Here is a 24,123-nt window from a genome sequence, read left to right as displayed (position 1 = left end):
GTGCTTTTGCTCATTTTTCAGCTTGTTTCCACTATACAAGGCCTTGAACAAAGAAGCAGTTTCAATCTCTGTTGACTCAGCAGATTTATGAATAAAAACAGTTAAAATGCCTCTGCTATTGCCTCCCTGCAATATATGTCTTCAAAGCAATTTTAGGAACGTGTGAACTCATTAATAATCAATCACTCAGAAATGATAAAAGCTGTTGCCACATCTAAGCACTTTTGGCCAGATAAAAGAAACAAAAATTAATGAGAAAAAAGTGAAAAAAATATACTGAGATATATACAAAAAAGTAAAAAAATACTAATAGTCCTTGTTTGATTATTGTTTAAAAAACATTGTCACAAGAGAGTTTTTCCTGACTTCATTCATAAAATAAGCAAAAAAAGAAAAAAATGCATTCAGACATGAATCTGTGTTGCATAGAGTGATTCCAGTACAACCTAGAAATTTGGTCAAAAAAACGAACTTGGCACACTTTGGAAGCACCCTCTGAGCTCTGAACGATGCAGCCTCAGAAAAGAGAGGGTGCGTGGGCCCAGGTCTGCCACTAGCCCATCCTGGGTGACACCAAAGGAGCCCTGTCCTTGCTGCAGCTGGCCAAGGCAGTGCTGCATTCCTGACAAACTCTACTCGTTGCATTTCATGATGGGAGTCCGAAACTGCCATTTCAACATGCAGAAACATTTCGTGTGTTGTTCAGAGAATCAAAGATGCTTGATTTAAACCAGTTGCCGACAGCTGATACACGCCGCAAAGGTAGCTGTTCCATACGGCCGCAGCTGTACCACCCAACACAGCTATTTCATAAAAATATTGGCCACATTGGTATGTGTGTGAGAGCAAAGCATGCCTGTCCGCTTTCTCAATTAAGAGTGATGATTACAGGCTTCCCAGTAAGGCAGCTGGATAGCGCTCGTTCCTGCTGGAAATCTCCATAGCAACTACCAGCGTGACTTGCTGTCTTGATAATAAATCTTAGCAAGAATGAAATTGCCAGCAGTTTGCACGAAATTGCACACCTCATGGCTTGTACTTCACACAGTAATTGAAATTGGACTTTTTTTTTGGTCTTTTTTTTTTTTCAAGAAAAGAACACACTATAGCCATCCAGAATGCAAAATAACTCACCAAACGAGCAACACATATGTCAAATATATCCACACAGGACTTTTTGGTTCGATCGGGGATTTTTTCTTTGAATTATTTATCATCCTATAAAAACATACACAACATCAAAACATATAGGATGTTTACAATAACTCCAGAGGACTATTTTTAAAATATATGAGAGGTAGGGCATACTTATACTGGTGAAAGCATAAGATTCAACATTAAAGCACACATCCTACTTCCACTGTCAGTGATGTTGTGTTTTTAAGATAGCTAATAAGATTTTAGTAAGATTGCTCTGCTTGCAAGTTAAGCAGGCTATCAGTAGGTTATTGACAACAGGAGTTTCCTTGATGTGTGTAGCATCAATATCTTCAGTGTGTTTCTTCTCATATTCCTTTACCACACTGTCATTTTAAGTTGTCAAAGATAAATCGAAAACTGTATGTGGGAAGTGTCACCAGATTAAGTGGTGTAGCTTTTTCACTGTCAGCCCAGCTTCTGAATAAGCTGGGTCTTATTTTTGCCTTTTTTTTTTTTTTTTTAAAAGCATATATTATTTTCCAGAATATTGTCAGTTGGTCTTGCACAACCTGTGGAAGTGTACTACATATATTCAGAAAGTATAAAAAGACGTACATTAAATAATTTGTGAAAAGTCCTTATTGGACAAGAAAAATAAATGTCTGAAGTGCACAAGTTTGGTCATTTTCTTTTTAAATATGCAAAGGTTGTGAGGTAATAATTCAAGGGAAACTGCTTTTTAATGAAGTTGTGAAATATTAAATGACTTCTAACATGGGAGTTAGTACCATATTGATTCTTGTTTTTTAAAGAAACTGCTGTACTTTTAGGAATGAGAGAAAAAGCTCTCCTTTCTTCTGCAAAAATGGTATAAGGGAAATACAGTCACCAGCCTAAACCATCCCAGGCAGTAGTTTCTCCCCAAAGTGAGCTAACTACTCAATTTCGAGCCCCTGAAAGTGGGACTTTAAGCATGGATGTGTTGACAGTCTTAAATGTTGCAAGTTACCTTCCTATTTACTTCTTTCCTAACTGAGAAGCCATGTTGTTGAGTCAGTTATACTCAGACATTCACCTGAGATAGCAGGAGAATATTCCTAATTCTCTCTAATGCAACAGCATCCAGGCAGTAACTGCCTGACTATCCTTTCCCCTTAGATTTCAAGTGTGTCATTAGTGTTGAGTGGGTTGTTGTTAGCACAGTGGGTCTGCTGCTCCAAAGTGCCCCCAGGGTAGCCTAGAATTCATTGTCTCTGTACAGTTTTAGAGTAAGACTGGTTGTTAAAAAATGGAAGGGCTAGTTGAAATAATTGTGTTAGTCCCAGTGCTTAAGTTTCTTCAATTCCAGACTTTTTTAAAACTGCTGATTCAAAGGCTAGGGTGAAGTACAGTGTCATTAACATAGAAACAGCATTTTTTCTTCCTAATGTAGTGCAGTTTACGTCCTGTCCTTTCTCTTTAAAACCACATCCCAAATTATAGACTGTTAGTATAGTTTTATCTATTACATTCTAGGACAGTGTTTTATATTTGTTGTTAACATACAGAAACAAATGAAACAATCAGATCTGATTTTCCACAGCATAGTTTCTGAAGGAAAAAGAAAGAAGGAAAAAAGTAATGTAAAATAACATTATCACTCTTGCAAACACCTTGCAGTTTGTGTCAAGTGGCACAATCTCACTACAGCAAATTATCAGAGATCCTAAGGTGCAGAGGAACAAGTTTTGCACTTCTGATAAGTGAGATTTCGAAAGTCAGTCACCCTAGGTGCTTTTGCATAAAATGGTCTCCTTCTGGTGCACAGAAAACCAGACTGCTCTTTCCACCATACTACCTCCAGCTGCAGTCAAACTCGGCATCAACACCTGCCTTCCAGCCTTCGTTATTTCCTTCATGTTACTCTCTTCACAGAGTCCAACAACACGGAGCTCTCGTATCAGTCTTCGTTTCAAACAGCCTCACTTCAACTTCTGGGCCCAGGTTTTCTTTTACTTTGCTGTCTTTTGCAGCAAAACAAGTGTACTAGCCCTCATTTAAGTGTGCTATGTAGCCCAGAGACTGCTCTTTTCTACTTTGTATTCTGAAAGACTAGCTAAACACAATGATATCAAACTATAGTCTTGGAGTGATGCTGTTTATAGCAGACTCTGCAGGTTTTGTGCCCTAAGCAGACAGCTCTGCTCAGTGTGTTTGTGTGGAGCTGACCAACAGTTTGTGCCAGTTTACTATTCTTTTCCTCAGATCCACTTTGTCAAGCCAGATATAAGCTTCCCCAATCAGTGTCTTTTTCATAAACTTCCCTCCATTGGAGACAAGCAGAATCTGGGAAAATAATAACAATATTAAACAATTATCAACATGCATATTAACATACTGAATTTGCTAGCAAACATGAAAAATTCCGAAATGTTTAGCTCAGATTCGGTACCCACAGAAGAGAAAAGAAATAGTGACAATAACCCTTTATATAGAGTCACTTTCCCAATAGAAAGAAAGCTCTGTGAAAACTGAACCTTCTCGCCCTTCTGTTTTATTCTCATGGGATGTAGCAACTAGAACATGACAATCTTGAACTTTAGTAAGCAATGTTCATCTGCTGGTTACCAAAGACAAACACAAGGTCAAATTTTAAGTTACAGGGTAAAACTTTATGCAGGCAAAGTACCAGTCCTTTTGAAGTGCATGGAAGTTGGAGGGTGCTCTCCATATGGGCTGTAACTCAGGGCAGACTAGTGTGTAAGAAAGTCTAGAGTTCTGGTTTCTGACCTCCACAAGCAATAGTCTAACCTAAAATGTAGACTTGGTCTGAAATCTCACTCCTGCTATGTCTCTACTGAGAGCCACCGTATTGTGCCTGGCCTTCTGGCTTTTGCTCCCTCAGCCACGGGGAGTGGGAAGGGCAAGGAATAACCCTGGCACTTATATGAGCTATGCATGCCGGTTGTTCAAGACTCATCATTATATATCACACAGGCACAGGTTTTCCAGCTAAGCAGGTTCTCACCATGCAAGCAATAGCCTTCTCTGAAGGATTTGATTCATCCTGTGGATCTATAGGTTCATTCTATGTGTTTCTGGGAGAAATACATTTGATAATATATGTATTTCGGAGAGTGAGTTATAGCTATACAGTCGGATAAATTCTCTCATTTCTTAACTATTGAGTAACTGAATTAACAAGCTCAATGCTTCTTTAACTACTTCCAAGGTTTTACAAAAAGAAAAAGAACTCGTGAAAAATTGCAGTTTCATAATAGGATTAGCAGCAGGTTTCTAATATTCACAGTCACTGAGCAGAGCTCCGGCAATGAGCAAGAGAGGTAACTGATAACAGTAGGAGGCTGTCACCCTCTCTGTGAAACTGCAGGAGAGAAAATAGGACATTTTGTTGCTTGGTTTCACAGATCTAGACTAACAGAGGAATGACAGGACTCAAGGATTTTGTACTCTGAGATGCTAGAAGAGACCATACGGCAGTAGAAATGTAACAGAACTGCAGAAGAACTAGAGTATCCAGTAATCAAAAACTTCAACGGTTTTGAAAAATTTCCACTCTGATTTGGGAAACAAAGTAAAAAATGCAAACTTCATAGCAATTTAAAATAAATAAATTTAAAATTAAAAAAAAAAATGAGGGAGAATAAATTTGCAACCATTTGCCTGGATGAGCTTCCTAGTTCCCTGTCCAATTTTGACAACAATTGGAAAGTAAGGAATGTATCCAGATAGCTTAGACACCTACATGCCCTTCGGACAACAGGTTTGAGGAAGGAAGATCAAATGACCGTTAGGGAACTCCACTTCACTCATCAGAAAGCTCATCCTTGGGGAAAACAGGCAGCCAGCCTGCACTGCTGATGGCTTCTAGGTCACTTGGTTCAGTGTTTCTTGGAGAAATGGATGGCCCAGAAGCTGGCAAGTCAAACCAGAACATCTGTGAAAAACATTCTTCTGGGTTTTTCTAATTACCCTCGCATAGGACATTACGTGTTTCTAATTGCAGCAAGCCAGTCAGTCAGTAGCCAGCTAGGAGACAAGTCAAAGGAGCCAGGAGCTTAGTGCTTTCCAGAAGGGTCCCAGGTGGGTTGCCAAGAAACAGGGAAATCAGGGAAGCGAGCAAGCAAGCTGTCAGAGGCTGAGGCAAGTGCCTGTCTGAAACCTGTCAAAATGTTTTCTGCAGAATGTTTTCATTCTGACACATCAACATTTTTGGGACAGAAAGATTTCTAACAGAAATTTTCCATCACTTCTGTCTTTGATCCTTCTCTCTACGCCTCCCAGTTGCATCCTTAGTATCTGTCTTCTCTAGCTTGTCTGTCTCTCAGCCTTGTTTCTTCCTTGCTCCAGGCTTTAAATTCCATCCTTGTTATCCTGAATCAGCTAGTCTCACTTTCTAATCCTTGCTTTTTTTTTTCTTATTCCCTCTCCTCTCCTCTCCTCTCCTCTCCTCTCCTCTCCTCTCCTCTCCTCTCCTCTCCTCTCCTCTCCTCTCCTCTCCTCTCCTCTCCTCTCCTCTCCTCTCCTCTCCTCTCCTCTCCTCTCCTCTCCTCTCCTCTCCTCTCCTCTCCTCTCCTCTCCTCTCCTCTCCTCTCCTCTCCTCTCCTCTCCTCTCCTCTCCTCTCCCTCCAAATCAACAATGTTCATCTCTTTGCTCCTACACGTTCACACTCTCAAATTCAGCATTCAAATCAGCCAGCTTCATTTGCAGTAGGAATTGGTTGATTGATAGATATGAAGAGCACATAAAAACAGATGTACTGAGTTAGATCAAAGGTCTTTCCAAGCAAATATACTCCTTCCAAAAGCATATAGGGCAGTGCATAATATAAGAACAGGACAATCATGTAGTGATACTACAAAAAAATACCTACTATGATCTGTGAACCATTGACTTCCTGACTCACAAGTGGTGTTTGTGTTTAACAGACTATGAGATATTTTGCCTATGAATTTGTCCAATCATTTTCTCCAGTTACTTTTTCCATGAAAAAATTCAGCATCCACAATATCTTACGGCAAGATTTTATAGGTCAAACTCCAAGTTGAGTGAAGGAGAAACACCTTTTGTTTGTTTTAAACTTGGTCCTTGCTACTTTCACAGCCTTTGTTCTCTTAGGTTTGGTGTGCAGCACCAGCATCTATCACTGAGTTTCTGAGGAAACGTTGTGAAGTCTCAGGCTGACTGTTCCTATGACTCCCTCCCTCACTATCTCACTCCTTAACAACTTGATGGCTTATTTTCCCCTAGGACTCTGTTGGTTCTTCTTCACTGGTCTAGTCATCCCTTATGATTTCCTCTTCAAACCACCACTGGAAGGAAAGCTTTTACATGAGTTTTAGCTCTTGAACTTCAGCAAGACTTTATTGACCGCTCTGGATTTTCCCAGGTAATGTAACATCTTAAACAGCCTTTTACTGGGTCTATTGAATCGATAAGGATGTTAGGATGCCTTAACACAGAGAAAAAAGTATCTTTTTCTTTTTTCTTGGCCTTGTTTTTAAAGAAACATCCATTTTGGCTTTAATTTTAATGATGCAACCAATAAACCTAACATAAGCACTTAGATATTCCAGTCTAACTTTAGTCATCAAAATGTAGCTGGTTTGTTTACATGTCTTCCAGATTTAAAGGTACATTAAGTGGATGCTGGTATGCCCAAAAATATCTCCCACCTACTTGTAAGATAAGCATGCAGATACCCCTGGAATTGTCCATCCCTTTCCACTGACTACAGGAAGTCTGAATATCTGGGTTATATTAGTTATCTACTCATGTGAAAGTAAAGAAAGGCCGATAAAGTGAATCCTCCCAGTTTAAAAAAGCATATCTGACAAAATGATAAAATCTGTCTAAGCAACCAAAACACAGGAGAGAGATCATTCCTGAATCAGTTCCAGACATCATTTGATGTGCCACAGACTGAAAATACCATCATTTCCTTTACAAATGTACACAGAGAATATTTGACTAGACATAACCCATGATTCTACAATGTCTGAGATTATGACTATTGTGTCTAATTCTAGGCACCATAACTTTTAAAGAAGTTGAAGAATTGGAGAGAATGATAAAATGATTAGACGTTTAGGTAACAGGATATATCAAATAAATTTGGTTTACTTCTCCTGGAAAAATAGAGAGGAAAGATATGATAACAAACTTTCAGTGTGCAGACTATTTGACAAAAAGAAAGGAGATCAGTTTTCCTCTGTGCTTTGTGAGGATACTTCAGGATAAGTTAACTGAACTTAAAAATGTGGCATATTTAAGTTGATATTACACTAAACTTTTCAAATATATAGAAAAGAATTTTTGGAAGGCGTGCATAACTTCCTTCTCCGGGGCATTTTAAGAACAGATCAAGCCTAAAATGTTCAAATCTGGTCTATAAATACTCTTCCTCAGTGTGGGGTGATGAATTAAACCATCTTTTAAAATCTGCTCCAGCCCAATATATCAATTATTATGTAGTTGTGTTATTTCCTTTGTAATTTTCTCTTTTCAGCAAACAACTGGGGTAGAAGATTGATCTCAAGTGTCCATAGCACAGCACGGACAAGATCCAAAATTAGGTTTTAATAAAATGCAGAATTACCTGAAGAGAATGCCCAGCAGGACTCAGGCTAAATCTAAATGTTTCATTGAACGAAGGCTCTCGGTCATGCCTGCATACCCTGGTTTTCTTCTTAATTACTCTCTTTTGGGTAGAGATATTGACAACGTACAGCTTCACATATAGGTCTGGGGAAGAAAAATTCAACGAGTTAAATACAGAATTACAATCACAAAATTACAGATTTTAAATAATCGTTGTTGCTAATGATTCCAACAGAGGGGAAGTGTCGTGAAGAAACAGAGCATTGTACTTTGCAGAGCCATATTTGGCGTAGAAACAGAACCACTTTACTAAATCCAAGGGAATTACTTTGTGTTTACAATGCTGTCATTAAAGGAACAAATGATGTCTTTATGCATGTATGAAAATATTATTGCTAACATGAGTTTTTAGTTTTAAAAAGCTTTTTCACCAAAATGCAATTTTTTACTAGATATCATTGTTCTTTAATAATCTGGGAGTTATCATTTTTATTAAAGTTAAAAAAGGATTAATTTTTAACAATTAAAAGTAAATTAAAAAGAGGATTAACTTCTGAGAGTTAATATGCTTCTACAAAATGTTTTTTCTTTCATTAAAGTTGCTCATAAGAGAAAAATAGTACTTTAAAAAGAATCCTATATAACACGTTATTCTGATTAAGCAGAAATTTTCTTTCCCATTTCAGTGGTGATGTTAAATGACTTCAGATACATCCTACTGAATGTTTTCAAAGAATCAGGAAGCTGGTTTCTGTGTGATACCTGGTAGATGATCTGGAGATTTAAATTTGTATGTGATATTTCTGCACTGAAGGATTTCTACTATCAGCTGTTCTCCATCTGTCTTCATTTCCTTCTTTAATGCAATCTTGATTTCACCCATAACCTGTGTTTTACCTGAAAAAGTAGAAAAAGCAACCCTCATTAATGTAAAAGAAAACTGAAAGTATCTTTCTAACTTGGAAAGAAGTAGAGCTTTCTGTTTGTTTGGTTTTTTTTTTTCCATTTGAGATTTTTTTAGTTCGAGATATTTTTGTCTTTTTTTTTTCAGGTCAGCTTATAGTTTTTAGTCATGGTATAAAGATCATGTATTGTTTGAATGAACAAATGTTAGATATGTGCGGTACACTTGTGTAACTAGATTATATGCTTCACTGTGCATTTGCTTCAGAGGAGCTTTGTTCCATGAATACAGATTTCACAGGGAGTCACAAGTCATGTAATAGTCGCTACAATTCACTTTTTCTACAAGATTCTGAAATTATCTAATTTAAATTAAAAAAAAAAAAGAAAAACATCAAATAGAGTGTTGAAAAGTAAGATTCTCAAAGGCAATGAATTAAGACTTTGGTGAAGTTAGCATATGGAGCAATCGCATTCACACTATTTAAAGGGAAGTGCTCACTGTGACCTTTTAAAGTAAAGGCGATTTCCCTTCTTATGTGGGCAGAAATACAGGCCCATTTTTCCTACATTGTATGGATTTCTCTCTAAATCAGTCCAGCTGGAGAGAAGGCACAGAATGAAATGTAGGCTATTTCCCTTGCCTGTCTACCCACAAGGCTTTACTGAAGCCAGGCAGAGTAGAACAGGGCTACATCTTCTAAAAGAGTGTGGTGGTATAAGCAGACCCCATGCCCTCAGCTCTATGCTGTCTATAACAGCATCATGTCATAACAGGAGCTGTGTTTCTATATCTATTGTCCTGCTACTGTAAAACATTATTTCATCTTCCTCTTGTCTTTAGATGTCATTAAAAAAGACCCCAAATCGTTAAGCCCCTGGGAGTCTTTATTACCTAGTTTCTGGTGCCAGCAGGCTGGAGCTTTAATGCATAACTGGAAATTATAGAAGCTGGTACCAAGATGTTGTAAGGAGCAAAGATATTCTGCAGAAAGTAAGCAATTATGCTATGTCTGGAGAATCTCCTCACTTAAAGTTTTGGGCCTCTCGCTTTAAGAGATATTGAGCTCCTGGAGCGGGTCCAGAGAAGGGCGACTAAACTGGTCAAAGGGCTGGAAAATAAAACTTATGGGGAGCGGCTGAGAGAGTTGGGGCTGTTTAGCCTGGAGAAGAGGAGGCTGAGGGGAGACCTGATTACAGCCTACAAATACTTGAGAAGGGATGGTGGGGAGGTGGGGGAAGGGCTCTTTACATTAGTGATGGGTGATAGAACAAGAGGAAATGCGTATAAGCTTAGTCAGAGGAGATTCAGGTTGGATGTTAGAAAGTATTTCTTCTCTGAAAGGGTTGTCAGCCACTGGAATAGGCTGCCCAGGGAGGTGGTTGAGTCCCCATCCCTGGATGTGTTTAAGAAAAGGGTGGATGAACTACTTAGGGATATGGTTTAATGGGAGATTAGGGACGGTTGGACTGGATGATCTCTAAGGTCTTTTCCAACCTACAAAATCTATGAAATCTATGAAATCTATGAAATTTATGAAAGAGTAGAAAGTTATCAAGTGACATTTAGAGATTACCTACTTGTATCACAAATGTATAACCAAATTTGAATAATCCTCACTAAAAACGCCAACCATTGTGTCACAGATGTCCAGGAGCAATCATACATTCTATTGGTTTTCCCACTTAGAAAATTTTTTAGGATCATGAATAAAAATTTAATAACAAATAATCACAGTGACAAACTGGGCCCTTAACCCCCCTCACAAACTGAAGCTGAAATCTGACTTAGTTACTGTCGATAACAGATTTGCAAATTCAGCTGTGTCAGTGTTTTGCTCATAGTTTGTAGGATGGGAGGCACCTGCTAGGGGACAAATGACTCTTTCACCATATTTAAACATCAGAAAACTCTCCCCATAGATTCGAACATGAAGTAACAGCATCTCGCTTTATGCTATATGTCTGTGCAAAGAGAATGGAGCTCTCATCATATGGTGGCAGCAGCAAAGATCATCAGTTGTTCAGATCAAAGCAGTACAGGCCAATAATGTCCCTGTTGTTATTCACTAATCTGTTCCATTACATGTCAAAAAGCTTTAAACAGGTTATAATGACCTTTTTCTGGAAAGTGTCAGTGCCCAGTGTGCCTAGCTTGGCTAAACTGCGGATTTTGAATGACTGGAAAGATACAAGAAAAAATGATATTGCCTCTGCTTTGTGGATGAACTACCAAGATCACTGATGAAGACATGACATACCTGAAAGATATTGCATAAATCTGGCTTTTTGATCTATATTGGTTCTGCACTGACTCTAATGCTTGACCATGAAAAAAGCCCAGCATGGACAGTTGTAATATGAACCTAAAGTTAGTTTCATGCAATCTTAAGTTAACCACAGTCTTTTCTGGAAAACATGCTTGGTCTATTTACTTTATTCCCTCTCTGTCCTTTAAGGTTTATTTACAACAGTTGTTAGGACTTCCTCTTGATTGACTTTCTTTTCCACTTGGACGAGCATTCAAAGTAAAACTAGATCAAGTAGGTTGGATGCTACCTGTGACACTGTGAGCTAGAAAAAGGGAGAAATGCTGCCAGTAAATTAGAATGTGTTTGAAAATTCCAGGACCATTTCTCAGCATCTGGAAATTTTTCATGGACTATTCTCTATCCCCAGATACTCTTTATAACAAATAATCCTGCTTCACAAGTTAAGCCTCATGGGAAAAGTAACCATCTCAAGCTGTGAGCACATGAAGTATGATAGCTCTCTCGTGCTTCCATACTAATTTTCATTTCTCCCACAGCATGCAACAAAAAAGCCTTAACACCAGCCTTATGAAACATTGCACTAAAATAAATCATCACTTCAAAATCTATCAGAATTTTGAAGACTCAGAAGAGATTCCTATTCTTTTCATTGTTTGGCTTTTTTTTCCTCTTATATATGTTCACTAAGTCTTTTCTTTCACAGATATGTAAGAACAGCCCAAGTGTACATTGGTTTGTGGAGTCGATTCTTTAAAAAGAAATACATTTAGAAAAAGAGATACACTGATGAGGGGAAATGTTAATAATGAACTGTTCATGAGCTGTTAAGAGTTCACAGTGGACTAAGCTGGACATGAATGTTCTTTGACTGGTATGACAGAAATAAAGTTGCTCAGAGTATCATGGGATTGGATGACACACCAAGAATTGCATTGGTAGGAATAGCTCAAAACACAATGCCCAGTCACAACTTTTTGCATTCTTCTGTAAATTTAGAAAATATCAATCATAAGTGGTGTGTAAACAGAACCGATTGTGGGTATTTTGGTAGTCGTTGGATGATGATAAATGTTACAATATAACTCTGAAAAAAGTAAATACAGTGAAAGAGATGTTCCATATCTTTCTAGGAAAGCATTAGTATGGTTTTCTAAGACACTAGGAAATAGTTTGTAACTTGAATATTACTCTTTGCCTCAAGAAAGATGTGTTCCAGGTGAAACACATTCAAACCAGGATTATAACAGTGGCAAAGAAGCACATAGTAAAGCAGTAAAAACCTTGCTTTCTAATTTAGCCTAGGAAAAAAGGACTGGAAAAAGATGAAATTTCATTCTGCAAACATATGATAGAGTAAATATTGAAAGGGATAAGAAATATTTGAGCTGAATCTGTGTGATATTTTACCTGTTACATGTATATCAAATGCAGACTTACTGATATACTGCAAGAGGACCACAGGCATGCACAGCAGCATCATGTTCATTTTAGGAACTTAAAAATACATAGCTATAATTAAATACATCAGTGGTTTTTATATGACAATACACCTCTTTTTAGGGGACTAGATTTATTAAAAATCCAGTAACAACTAAAAGACAATGGCTAATTAACTAAATCACTGCAAGGTATTTGAGAAGTCAAGGGATTTAAATTTGCTATGGTGATGGCAACATAAGTTGTTGCTCTTGTACAACTGTCACACTCCGCACTGTGAAAGGTTAATTAGTTCTACTAGTAGTCTTAAATGACTGCTGCTAGAAATCACAGGATGTGTCATCTGCACTGTTGTCAGCTTCCAGGGATTGATAACTATGGATTGTGCTCCCATTCCTTTTTGATCAGATGCCTGCTGCTGTCAAACAAAATTACCCAAGACAGTAGTAAATAGTTGTTTCCCATTGGTCCGTGTTATCAAGGTTAATTCAGCAATGCATTTAAATGAGCAGGTAAATCTCACTGGACAACGGTAAGAAATTCATTCAGTTCAATTGTTTAAATGTAAATTTCTCACCTAATTTACATTTTTATCTTAGAATAAGTTTAATTGTCTTCAGTGATTGACTATGTCTACTCTCATAGGTGGACCAAGCGTGACAAGGTTAAACTTGGAAATTTAAATATGAGATGCCTAAATGCTGCTACCCGATGAGCATCTACTCGAGTAATTTGCTGAATGGATGCCAAATGGCCAGAAAACAGAATTAAGAAAATACATAAACAGACATTTTTTTCCATGGTTATGTATAAGTCACTACAGGCTCCATTTGTTCCAGAAGAGTGACTAGGGGTATTAAAGCAGTGGAATTAAAAATAAAATAGGGGGAGTGGAAATATATTGACAATCATTTCACAGCATTTTTCTTTCTAAATTAACTTTGTTTCCAAAATAGGTAGGAAATGCTTTTCTGTAGCTTCAGGAGCTGTTTACTTTATGGTCAAGGACACGAAATCATAGAAAGGTCCTTCTGAGCAGCTTCTGGTGAGCCTGACCTCCTGAGTGTGGCAAATGGCTACATTTTAAGAAGAATACACACACTTTCACAGTTTATTTCTACACTTTCTGATTATGAATCCTCATGTAACTTCTACTTTTCTGAAAGCATCCTCCCAGAGAGCAATCCCAGGTTTCCAAATGTTGGTGCGGAACAATAGCTAGCTCTACTACTGCAGACAAGTCCCCTTTAAAGAAGACCAGACACATCCACACTGCTTTGCCATTAGTCTTATGTCTTCTGACCCTCATCTTGCTGCCTTGTGGCAAGAACACAAAAATTATTTTTTTTGTGATATTTTAGTGCAAAGAGCCTGATAAAATTAGAGTTGTCTTATTGTAGCATGATGATGGTGGTATACAGACGGCATGATGAGAACGTTGGAGTTTCTGGTGCTACAGGGCCAGCTGTGCTAGTGCTGTCAGTACATATCAGAAGGAAACAAACATGTCTTCCACACTGTTAGGAGATAAGCAGACTGTCTCCAGAACCTAGGTTTTGTTTCAGAAAGAGCGAATCAGTTTGTGCTAAAATAATTCCCAGGAGAAAACTAAAATCATTCAGTATGAAAATAAAAGAATCCAGATCAGGGAGCAAACCAAGGAGAGAAATGATGTGACGGTGCAAATGCCAGTTATGAGACTACATGATGCAACTCTAAACGTTCTCTTGAGGAAGGCTTGGGAACAAGAAACCTCCACAGATTTTTGCATTAGTGGCTTCTGGTGTTTGCTTCTTTTCTTATCTTGCGTGAGTGTTCCCCACAAGTAAACTGAAGTGAATGAAATCTGTCTCCCAACTTGTCTTAAAAGCACGAAGGATAGCTCCTTCTAAATGTTACATCTATAATTCTGAAAGAATAAGTAATAAACCTCAGAAATTCATGATCTTTCAGTCTAAGATGAAGGGATGAGTAATGATTAGCACAGTGTCATCATAAGCATATGATGAGAAATAAAGATTTCTTCTTTTAGAACTAATCTCATTTCTTTAGGTCCTGTTTTATATCTGTTTCGATAAACTAAGAGATTAAATTAATGAACCTTTGAGAGCTCTGCACAGTGGTCATTCACAGAATACAGGCATTTCTTTGATGTATTTTACCACCGTTTGTCTCATAGGAATCTAGTGACCTGGATTTGGTGCAGCATTTGAGTTGTTCAGTTCTGGAATCATAGAATCATATGATCAATGTTCTTTATGTAGTTGTATTGCTTAAATTAACAAAATTTTGGATTCAGCTAGGATATGTTTGTAATATTTAGAAGGTTAGAATATGTAGCAGCATGCCATAAAACCCTAGGAATCCAAGGTGAGTTCTTGAGAACTTGATGCAAAAAAGGGAAATCTACAGCTTTAAAATGTGGGACATGATTAAAGAGAACCCAAAAACATGGGTTCTGTCCCCAGATCCCCATCCCTTAGTAGCTTTCTGTGATTTTAAGCTTCATCTCTGTGCCTAATCTCAGAGGGGGAGATAATAATATCTACTTCTCTGACTAAGAATTGTTTGATTTTAGCAACTGGGATTTGGTATACTGTAAAGAGTGAGACTTTGATCATGTAAGCATAAACAGGACTTTGGTGTGTGATCCCTAAGACCAGGAGAAAACATAAAGACTTAGAAAGACTAATGAGGACCTATGCCACTGTTATGTTTCCCTCTACCATAATCCATGAAGCTCATGCAGACATTATTATCTGTCTAACAGAATGCTGCTGTAGCAAGAAATATGTTTCTGCTGGATTCCTTTAACACTGTTTTGGAAACCAGAAGTCCATCCTCCAGCAGGCAGCTGTGCTTCAGGAAAACAAAATAACAACATTATATTGCAATAAATAACTCAGTATTACTGAAAATACTAGCCATTTATGATTTACATTTCAGTATTGGAGTTAAGCATCTCCAACTGAAGGTAAAGCAAAAAGGTATTCAATACCATTTTAAAATTAAATATACCAAGAATCCAAAATACCAGCCAAAACGTTCCAATCTTTTTCTAAGCAAACCATTCTTTTTCTTTTTTTCCTTTCTTTCTTTCTTTTTTTTTTTTTTAACATCACATCAGTTACTTGCAGTACCAGCTGTTTCTGTTCATAATGCCTTTCATCTTCTTACTCGGACATGAGCTAGTGGTAAAGCTGTTGTAAAATAATGATGGATGAGCTTTATAAACAATGCCTCCCAATGTTTACAGCCTCTGACCTTTTCTGTCATTTAGAAGTTTTTTCATTACCTTTTTTGTCTTTCACCTTTCTCCCACATATTTCTTTCTTCCTGAAAACTGCCACAATTTTCTCTGTAGGCTGGTTTTAGCTTTGTGCTCCCTACTGTAAGAGAAATCAGACATCTAATGCAATCTTAACTACTACCTCCTCCTGTCTCACAGCACTTTAAATGGATGTTGTTTGGTTTACTGGCATAGGACTGTCTCAATAAATATACTCCCAGCTTCATAGATGAGGCTGAATACATGCAGGTTCTGAAATTACTTGCTCCTCTTGCACTTGGATACCCAGTCTGCCCTGCCCGGTGCTATCAACCAGTCAAGAGACAAGCTAAAAGCTCAGAGTAAGGCTGTCTCTTTTTTCCTGCTACTCTGAAGAGGAGTTGCAGCTGCTGAGGGTCCCTGGTATGTGTTCAAAGTCTTCTCTCATCTGCCTACATGAAGGCTGGGTGTTGTTACACATGAAGGGCTCAGGTGTTATTCCAGTTTATTCCTTCCCTTACCTGATGTAGGCAGGGACATTGTGTGCAGGCAGTCATGCTCCTCTGAAATGGTAAATGCTATCGGTTCAACTCCTGACAAATGGGTTCATAGAATCACAGAATCATGGAATGGTTAGAGTTGGAAGGGACCTCAAAGATCATCTAGTTCCAACCCCCCTGCCATGGGCAGGGAAACCCTCCACTACACCAGGTTGCTCAATGCCTCATCCAGCCTGGCCTTGAACACTTCCAGGGATGGGGCATCCACAACTTCTCTGGGCAACCTGTTCCAGTACCTCACCACCCTCTGAGTGAAAAATTTCTTCCTTATATCTAATCTAAATCTGCCCTCTTTCAGTTTAAAGCCATTGCCCCTTGTCCTATCACTATACGCCCTTGTAAACAATCCCTCTCCAGCTTTCCTGTAGGCCCCCTTTAGGTACTGGAAGGCTGCTATAAGATCACCCCGGAGCCTTCTCTTCTCCAGGCTGAACAGCCCCAACTCTCTCAGCCTGTCTTCATAGCAGAGGTGCTCCAGCCCTCAGATCATCTTCGTGGCCCTCCTCTGGACCTGCTCCAGCAGCTCCATGTCCTTCTTGTGTTGGGGACTCCAGAGCTGAGCACAGTACTCCAGGTGAGGTCTCACTGGGATACAGGGATGCTCCATGGTGGGAGCAGGCATGAACAGAGGGCTCTGCTCTCTCTTTTCCCTTCCCTCTCCTTACCCTGAAGATGTGAACTGCTGTGAGCAGACTGTATATTATGAGATGAGCAAAGAAGATCAAGGTCTTTCATTAATATCTCCCTGTCTCCTCTGATGTGATGTGCATGCAATCATGTAATGAGGGAGAGGAGCAGAATTAAGGAACTTTGCTCACAGCAAACACAATTTACAATTTTGTGGGCAGTGAGAGTGGCTGGCTTTAAGGCTCAGGCATATGAGCAAGCTGACAGTTTTATGATTCTTAGAGCTAGCAGGCTCACTGCCTACAAAATCTTGAGTATACTAGTGCAGAAATTTAGCCTGTATGCCCAGAATTCTTAGTAGGATTAAGCAAAGGATATTTGAAGGAAAATGGCTTTCAGTCTTTATTTTCAGATGAAACAAAACTGTTGTGCAAACAGAAAATGCCTTTTGCCTGTTGAGATTTTAAGGTATGAAATATTTCCCAGACAAAATATAAACCTTGCTCCATTCCTTGGTCATGGTGTGAGTGCTCCTCTTTCAGAGATTTGATTCATTTCTTTTAAAAGAAAAAAAAAAAAGACAAAAGAATAATGCTGACTGTGGACTGATGCCGTATGTAAAAACTCTTGGCCTGAAGTAAAGTGATTTGTGTGAAAGTAATACTGATGCTTCACATATGCTTAAATACGAACAACAAAATTGTAGATTTGTACCAATCTGGTTTCAACTGGTTTTATTTATGTTAACTGGAATTCTGAAATGTTGTAGGAAAAGGTTAATGAGGTAATAAGATTAGAGGAGATCAATTAGAGGAGAAAGTTTCACTAGTGTCAGAAGCTGCCCACGTCAGTGACCTAAAGGACAACAAAAGGGATCAGAGATTTTTCCAGAAAGATTTTTTCAGTATTTTAATGAGACTGGTCCCTGTACCATAGATGCATTTGGAATAAATGGAGATAAAATGATGAGAACTGTAAATATAACATTCAACCAGTTTAAGCGATCAGAGACGACTAGAGAGATTGCCTTTAATGATGAACACAGAATACTTGTATTTGACAGCTGGTAGGTATAGGGAGAATAAAAATGGAGTGAGGGAAGCCAAGAGAGTTACAGAACTAATTCATAGTACATCCTACCAGATATCACTTATTTATATTTATTTGTACTTATTTATACTTCTGTGGAAGGGAAAGCTGATTATTTTCTCAATATCCTCTCTGTAATTCATTCAAATACCAGAATTCATCAAAATTTAGCTTTGGTTTAGAATAATAAACTAACAACAAGGTTAATCACAAGGAAGTTTAGGTGTCTAACTCAAACTCCCTAGACTCTATAGTCAATAGGGATAGCATCTCCTTAAGCTTATACCTTAGGTTAGATAAATCCCTTCTGGAGGTGTCTGCCTTTTTGTTTCTGTGACAGTTGAGAGGTGAGGTGATGGCTTTGATTTACAAATCTGATTTTTAAACAGTGAAATTCAGTTAGAAGTATTAAAATGTAAATCTACAGCTCTATCGTTTCCCATAACTTCAATGAGAGAAAGCTAAAATGATGGTTGAAATTATTCTTGTGATTTTAATTGAACTTCAAAGATAGGTGCAGCCTGAATCTGAAAGGGGGATCTATGCCCCATATCTCAGAGGCAAAACTCTCTTTAAGTACCTTTACTCCCTTTTATCCTCATCATAAATCGCTGCCTGAAACTAAATATACATTCAGTGTCTTCTTTTCACAATTTTAGCATCTTACATAAGGAGACATATCAGACGCTGCAGATTCAGCTGCATAAAAGACAGCTTGCCACAGCACATCTGAAATTTTGATGATGAAAGACATACTTTGCCCTGGCTTTCGGATGGACAAAAGTTCATACAGGGAAAAGAAGAAAAGTATTCAATGTCATACATACAGAGCAACCTGAACCTTGATTATTTTAAGCCTGTTCTCTTGTAGCTTTACTAAGGAGAAAATGAGATGCTAAAGGGAGAAGAAATTTGCAAACTGCCATTAAAAGTCTATATTTGACATAACCACAGTTCAGTAAAGTATTTTGTACAATACTACAACAATCTTTGTGTAATATAGCATAAATTTTCTGTTAAAGTAGGACAAGTGAGTCTGCAAGTTCTTTTTCCATGTCAGTATAAGAATGCAAAATGGGTTTTACCTACACAAAAACAGGGAGGATTTTGCTGGATTTTGCTTAGGTTCTCATTTAAATGATGACAGATTTCAAGCTACTTTCCCTCTTCCATGGCAAATGCATTTTATAACCTTTTTTTTAGTTTTGATATGCAAGTTTTTGAGAGTTTGACAATATAGTCTGAAATAATAAAATCTCTTCAGAGCCAACCTTCACCTTCTGTGCCAAAATAATGAAAAAAGTTTATACCTTCTTGCTCTGAGTATATACATGAAAAGGTGAATATCACAACAAATTTATTCTTCTTGTCCTCTTGATGTGATGAAATTATACATTCTGGCTTCAACCACTAGAAACTCCAGGAAACAGATTAAGGTCAATTTGTCTTACATTACAATATGATGAAAGTATAATGGAAATAATACGAGCACTTTAAGATGAGTGAAATGACTCCTATGTATGGTAGCAAGAGATAATAGAAAATTTGCCCAAGGATATAATAGGCAGGATCAAACAATTATAATTTAGATTCATTAGGTAGCGCAGTGTCAGAAGGGGAAAAACTAGATTGCCAGGTAGGTTTTATATATTATTTACTTTTATGAATTCAAAGAGAAAATAATCCTTTGAACAGAATATTTTATACTTCGGATGTAAACAAACATCCCCCAACTTAAATTCAAATACATAGAGTGCTTAGGAAATATTGCAAGAATAACATGTTTCCGAAGAACAACAGCTAAAAATGAAAGCAATGAAACCAAAATACTTGAAGATAGCATTTGTGAAAATTAATTGTTCTGTTAGGAAACCTGCTGACCAGCAGAGTGACATGAAAACAAAGTTTAGTTATGTAATTTCTGCCAAATTTGTCAGACATAAGCAAAATCGGTCATTTTGCATTTAAACGTAAACCAAAGAACTTGTTGCATTACAAGAACACCCAAGAACTCCCCCGTTTGCTTTGGCAGATAGCTGCTTAGGTGGTGATTTTTCATTCCTTTCAGTGTTTTGGATGCATAGTCTGATGAAATTAAAAAATCAAGCCTCAAAAGTAGATGGATAAAATTAGTTGCAGGTCTTTAAAGGATTTAGATCATTAGAAATATACATAGAAAAACAACTCGAGGATAAAGTGCTGACTTCAGGAGTAGATGTTACCTGCACATCTAATACAGGTTTAGTTTTACTAGGCATGCTAAAGATTTTAAAAAGTGGTAACCAACTGAAAAAAAACCCTGATATTTTCTGACTTAGCAGTGCAAATAATAGAATATTTTGGTACTTTCCCTTTGTCATAAAGCCATCCTATCACAGGGAAGTATACACAGTGAATAGGAACTGGTGGAAGAACCACAGATGACGTGTTTTCATTAGAGTTAGTGTGGCGAGTGGTTCATTGCACATTTTCTGCACAGACAATAAGCACCGAGCCTGCGCTGTTAGTGCAGTGGAACAAGCTGTTTCATTTCACAGCTTGCCCAAGTCATTTATAGCCCATAAAAAAATTACTTAACACATGGTGGCATATGTAACTCTATAAAGCTTTCTTTGAGAAGGAGGTGGAAGATGGCATTTGTATACACAAATATATCTATACACATACTCAAGCTAACGCAATATGTTAGCACTCTTTTGTGCTATAAACCTAGTAGGCACACTATCATGGTAACTGAAGATGAAAATTTTTGGTAAGAACCTGCCTATTCATTCCTCACATCATGATTTCCAGATTCCCCCTCAGATTTATACTGCAGCTCTGTGACTCTTCAGTGAAATATGCTTAAAGTCTTGCTCATACCTCCCTGGAACTACACACTGGTGAGCACAGTCGTGTGTGCTGCACAGCTTGGGTACCAGAGCAGATCCTCCTGCACTGACTGTTCTTGTGGAAAACAGGTAATGCTATTATATTAATGGATTTTCTTTTGCCTACTTACATTACCTGGTACAGTGGTAGCAGCCCACCATTGAGATCCTATTTCTCTATCATTAAATAAGAATGATAACTGAAATAATTGTTGCTAATAAGATTACTAGGTATAAGAGTATGAGAAATTGCCTATTCAGTGGGATAGTAAGAGCAGTGATAATTCTAACAAAGCTCATTTTGTCTAACATAGTAAAGAAAGCCAAATCTGTCTTCCAGGACCACCAGAGTGTTTTGTGGCTGGTTGTGGAGAACCTAGGGAATTTTAGCACAAAAATGAATACTTGTAATTATTACTGGGATTCAACTACCTGCATAATATGTCCAACAGAGTAATGAGGGATGATCCTTTCCATTAATCAGGATAAACATGGAATCAGCTCAGTCAAAACTGGAAAAATGTGTTAATAGAAATTTTGCTCAGAAGGGATGGACAGGATGTTTTGCAGAGCATTCCACAGTATTATGCAGAATTTAGAGTTCTGTAGTCCCTGGAGGATTGATGTTTGGAAGCATTGCTTGCAGTAATGTGGAGATGGTTCTTAAAGTTACCAGTTTAGAGAAATATCAATTTACCTTTCGGCTTCTGCCCAGAGTCTTCTGTTAAGCACATTTTTTTTTTTTTTAAAGTTTGCAACCTTCCATTGGAAATCTTTATAGTCTAAAGTATCTGCTTTTCATTGAAATACGTACTTTACATTTTCCCTCTCATTTAGCATTCAGCAGTGCCATTATTCTTCATTTCATGCAATGCTGATTCCCTCAAACTGCTATAATAGGCACATCCTAAAGTTGGTATTTCATTGCACTATTGAACTGATGTGTGTGGTTAAAGTCCACAGAGATACATTTGAATAAAAAATATCATACAAAAACCTGCAACAGGAGAAAAGCACAGGGACAGTGCTGCACTGACATAAATGCTCTCAGAGAGCTTTGTGATGAAGACTGAAATGATGGAGAGAAAGGGAAAATGTGCTCGTATTTGCAGCGTTCATGAATTGGGAAGAAACTTGTTAAGTAAATTGAATTATATATCACTTAAAAACCAATGGTGAAACTCAAAGTGATGAGGAAAGTCCATGTTCCAAGTGGACTTAATGACTCTATAGAAGAGGCCTCAAGCTTCTATGGAGGTGAAAATGTCAAAAATGTTTCTAAATTTCTGAACTTTCATGGGGAAAGGAAGAGATGGTGGAAGTCCTCTTAACAAAGAAAGGGAGAGCTGGGAATTATGGACGGTAGAAAAAGAGAAGATCCTCATGTTCAGCAATGAGTGAATATGATAGGTTGGTATCAGAGATGCAAGGGGAAAAACTTTTATAGTGCAGGACAAATAATTTTCCAATATGATGACCTAAAATACTTACTCAGGACCTTTAAGAATGAGAAAAAAGTCAGAGACTGATTCCTGGAAATCTCACATCTCAGATGCTGAGATCTCTCCCTGGTGCCACACAGAAAAGAGATACTCAATTCCCTGTTCTGGGAGCTGAGAGGCTGTCCCAGGTAAAGGGTCTTGAGGTTATGATGAGATGGCCTTCGCCTAGATTTGACAGCAATTCCATCTGCAACTGGGAAACTTTGCTGATTAAAATTTTCTCAAAACTATATGCCCTAGAAAAGGTGAATCAGAAAACACACACATATTTATACTTAAATATGTCTGGCGGGCTGGCTTAGAAACTCCCCCTAAATTTTCTGAAGTCTCTGAAGCAAATACCATCTATTTGTAGATATAAAAATCTCAACCCTTTCGTAACTCATTAAAAAATCTTTTTCTGCTCCTGTACTGTACGTATGCAGTAGGACTTGCATAATTAACTGAACCTTTTCAATAATAAATATGAAAGAGTATCTCATAGTAAGCTAATGCTCGGACAGCTCGTGTAGATTTATATTCTGGCAACTGTGTTTAAACAGAAATGAAGCTTTTTTTTTTCTGTCTCCTGCCACAGTGCAGTCAGACTGCTTTGAGAGTTAATGCCTCACAGACTTTATGGACTGAGTCCAACACTCATGATTTTATCAAGAATTTAGTACCTCTCTTTTGAAGACAGCTGTTGAAGTCTTGCTCATAATTTATCTTTAAAAATTAAAGTTGTGCATATGGGAATTGAAAGAAAGGGTTTGCAAGTCTTCACAAACTGAAAGTGCAACATAGACTCTTTGCATAAAGTGATTTAAAACTTGTCTGGTGGTTTTTGAAATTTAAAATACCTAGGACTCGGAAAAATAATGTTACTGTTTTATACCAACTATACATTTGCAACAAAGTATAGAAAACTTGGACAAGGCCCTGAGCAACCTGATCTAGTTGGAGATATCCCTGTTCCTTGCAGGGGGGTTGGACTAGATGACCTTTGAAGGTCCCTTCCAGCCCTAACCATTCTATGATTCTATGATTCTATGATAAAACATTGTATTTGTGGTCATCATCCACGAATATGATTCCACTACCTGCAGGAATTACACAAGCTCTCTTTACAGTTTAAATAAGTTTAGGACAGAAAGTAAAAAGTTTTTTCAACTAAGAAGGAAGACAAATTTCAGGACCGCAGAACATAAATACTCCTGGATTTGGAACTTACTGAGGAGTCCTATACCGTAAGAGAGAAGACAATGAATAAAAATCTGAGGTACAGTTCAGGTTTACATGAACTGGAGAGATGCCTTGCCACAGTAACCACAAAAAGAGTCTTGAATGATGTAAAGAATATTTAAAAACTGTACTGCACTGCCTTTTTGAAACCCTAAAGAGACCTGATATGTCTACTGAATATCTGCTTGGAATTGGCTCAAAATATAAAACTGCACGGTCCCTTAGGGTAGCGTTCGTGACGAATGACTTGCTGAGCTAGTGCCAGGACATGGTCAGTTATCATGCCAGCTGACACCCTCAGCATCACTAGACAAAAACTTGTGAAGAACAGTAAAGTATTGCATGAGACTCCTGTTTCTAGCATCAGCTTGCAATGTTATTTGTTAGCAACCCAATGCACAACAAATTGTTTCTGTATCCATAAGGAAAAACAGTCTTTATGTAATTTCTTGCAGAATACAAGTCTCTTAATTTTTCTGACCTAACTGGGTTATAAAAAACATTATTAGCTGTAGAAAATCTTAGGAATCAGTTTAACTGCTTAATGTGAATGCTGAGTATTAAATGATTGAAGAAAGAGAAAAAGAAGACTAGTCAGTAGTTCTCACTAGTGTTTGACATTGTTTTGTGAC

At 37.8% G+C, this 24,123-nt stretch overlaps 1 protein-coding gene across 2 annotated transcripts in view; it reads right to left on the bottom strand.

Annotated features, from left to right (window-relative positions):
- Positions 1 to 3,324: 3,324 nt before the first annotated feature.
- Positions 3,325 to 24,123, bottom strand: part of PCLO (piccolo presynaptic cytomatrix protein) — a 401,981-nt gene continuing 381,182 nt past the window's right edge. For both annotated transcript variants that reach the window (XM_086610093.1, XM_086610095.1), the window contains exons 24-26: positions 8,504 to 8,638; positions 7,740 to 7,885; positions 3,325 to 3,465 (exon numbers count right to left, since the gene is read on the bottom strand). In XM_086610093.1, the coding sequence (XP_086466219.1) occupies positions 3,325 to 3,465; positions 7,740 to 7,885; positions 8,504 to 8,638 (422 nt within the window). The remainder of the gene's footprint in view (positions 3,466 to 7,739; positions 7,886 to 8,503; positions 8,639 to 24,123) is intronic.

The sequence above is a fragment of the Tauraco erythrolophus genome, chromosome 4 (genome assembly GCF_009769465.1).
Source record: "Tauraco erythrolophus isolate bTauEry1 chromosome 4, bTauEry1.pri, whole genome shotgun sequence".
In the NCBI taxonomy this organism is placed as follows: Eukaryota; Metazoa; Chordata; class Aves; order Musophagiformes; family Musophagidae; genus Tauraco; species Tauraco erythrolophus.
This window is presented reverse-complemented; position numbering and strand designations above follow the sequence as displayed.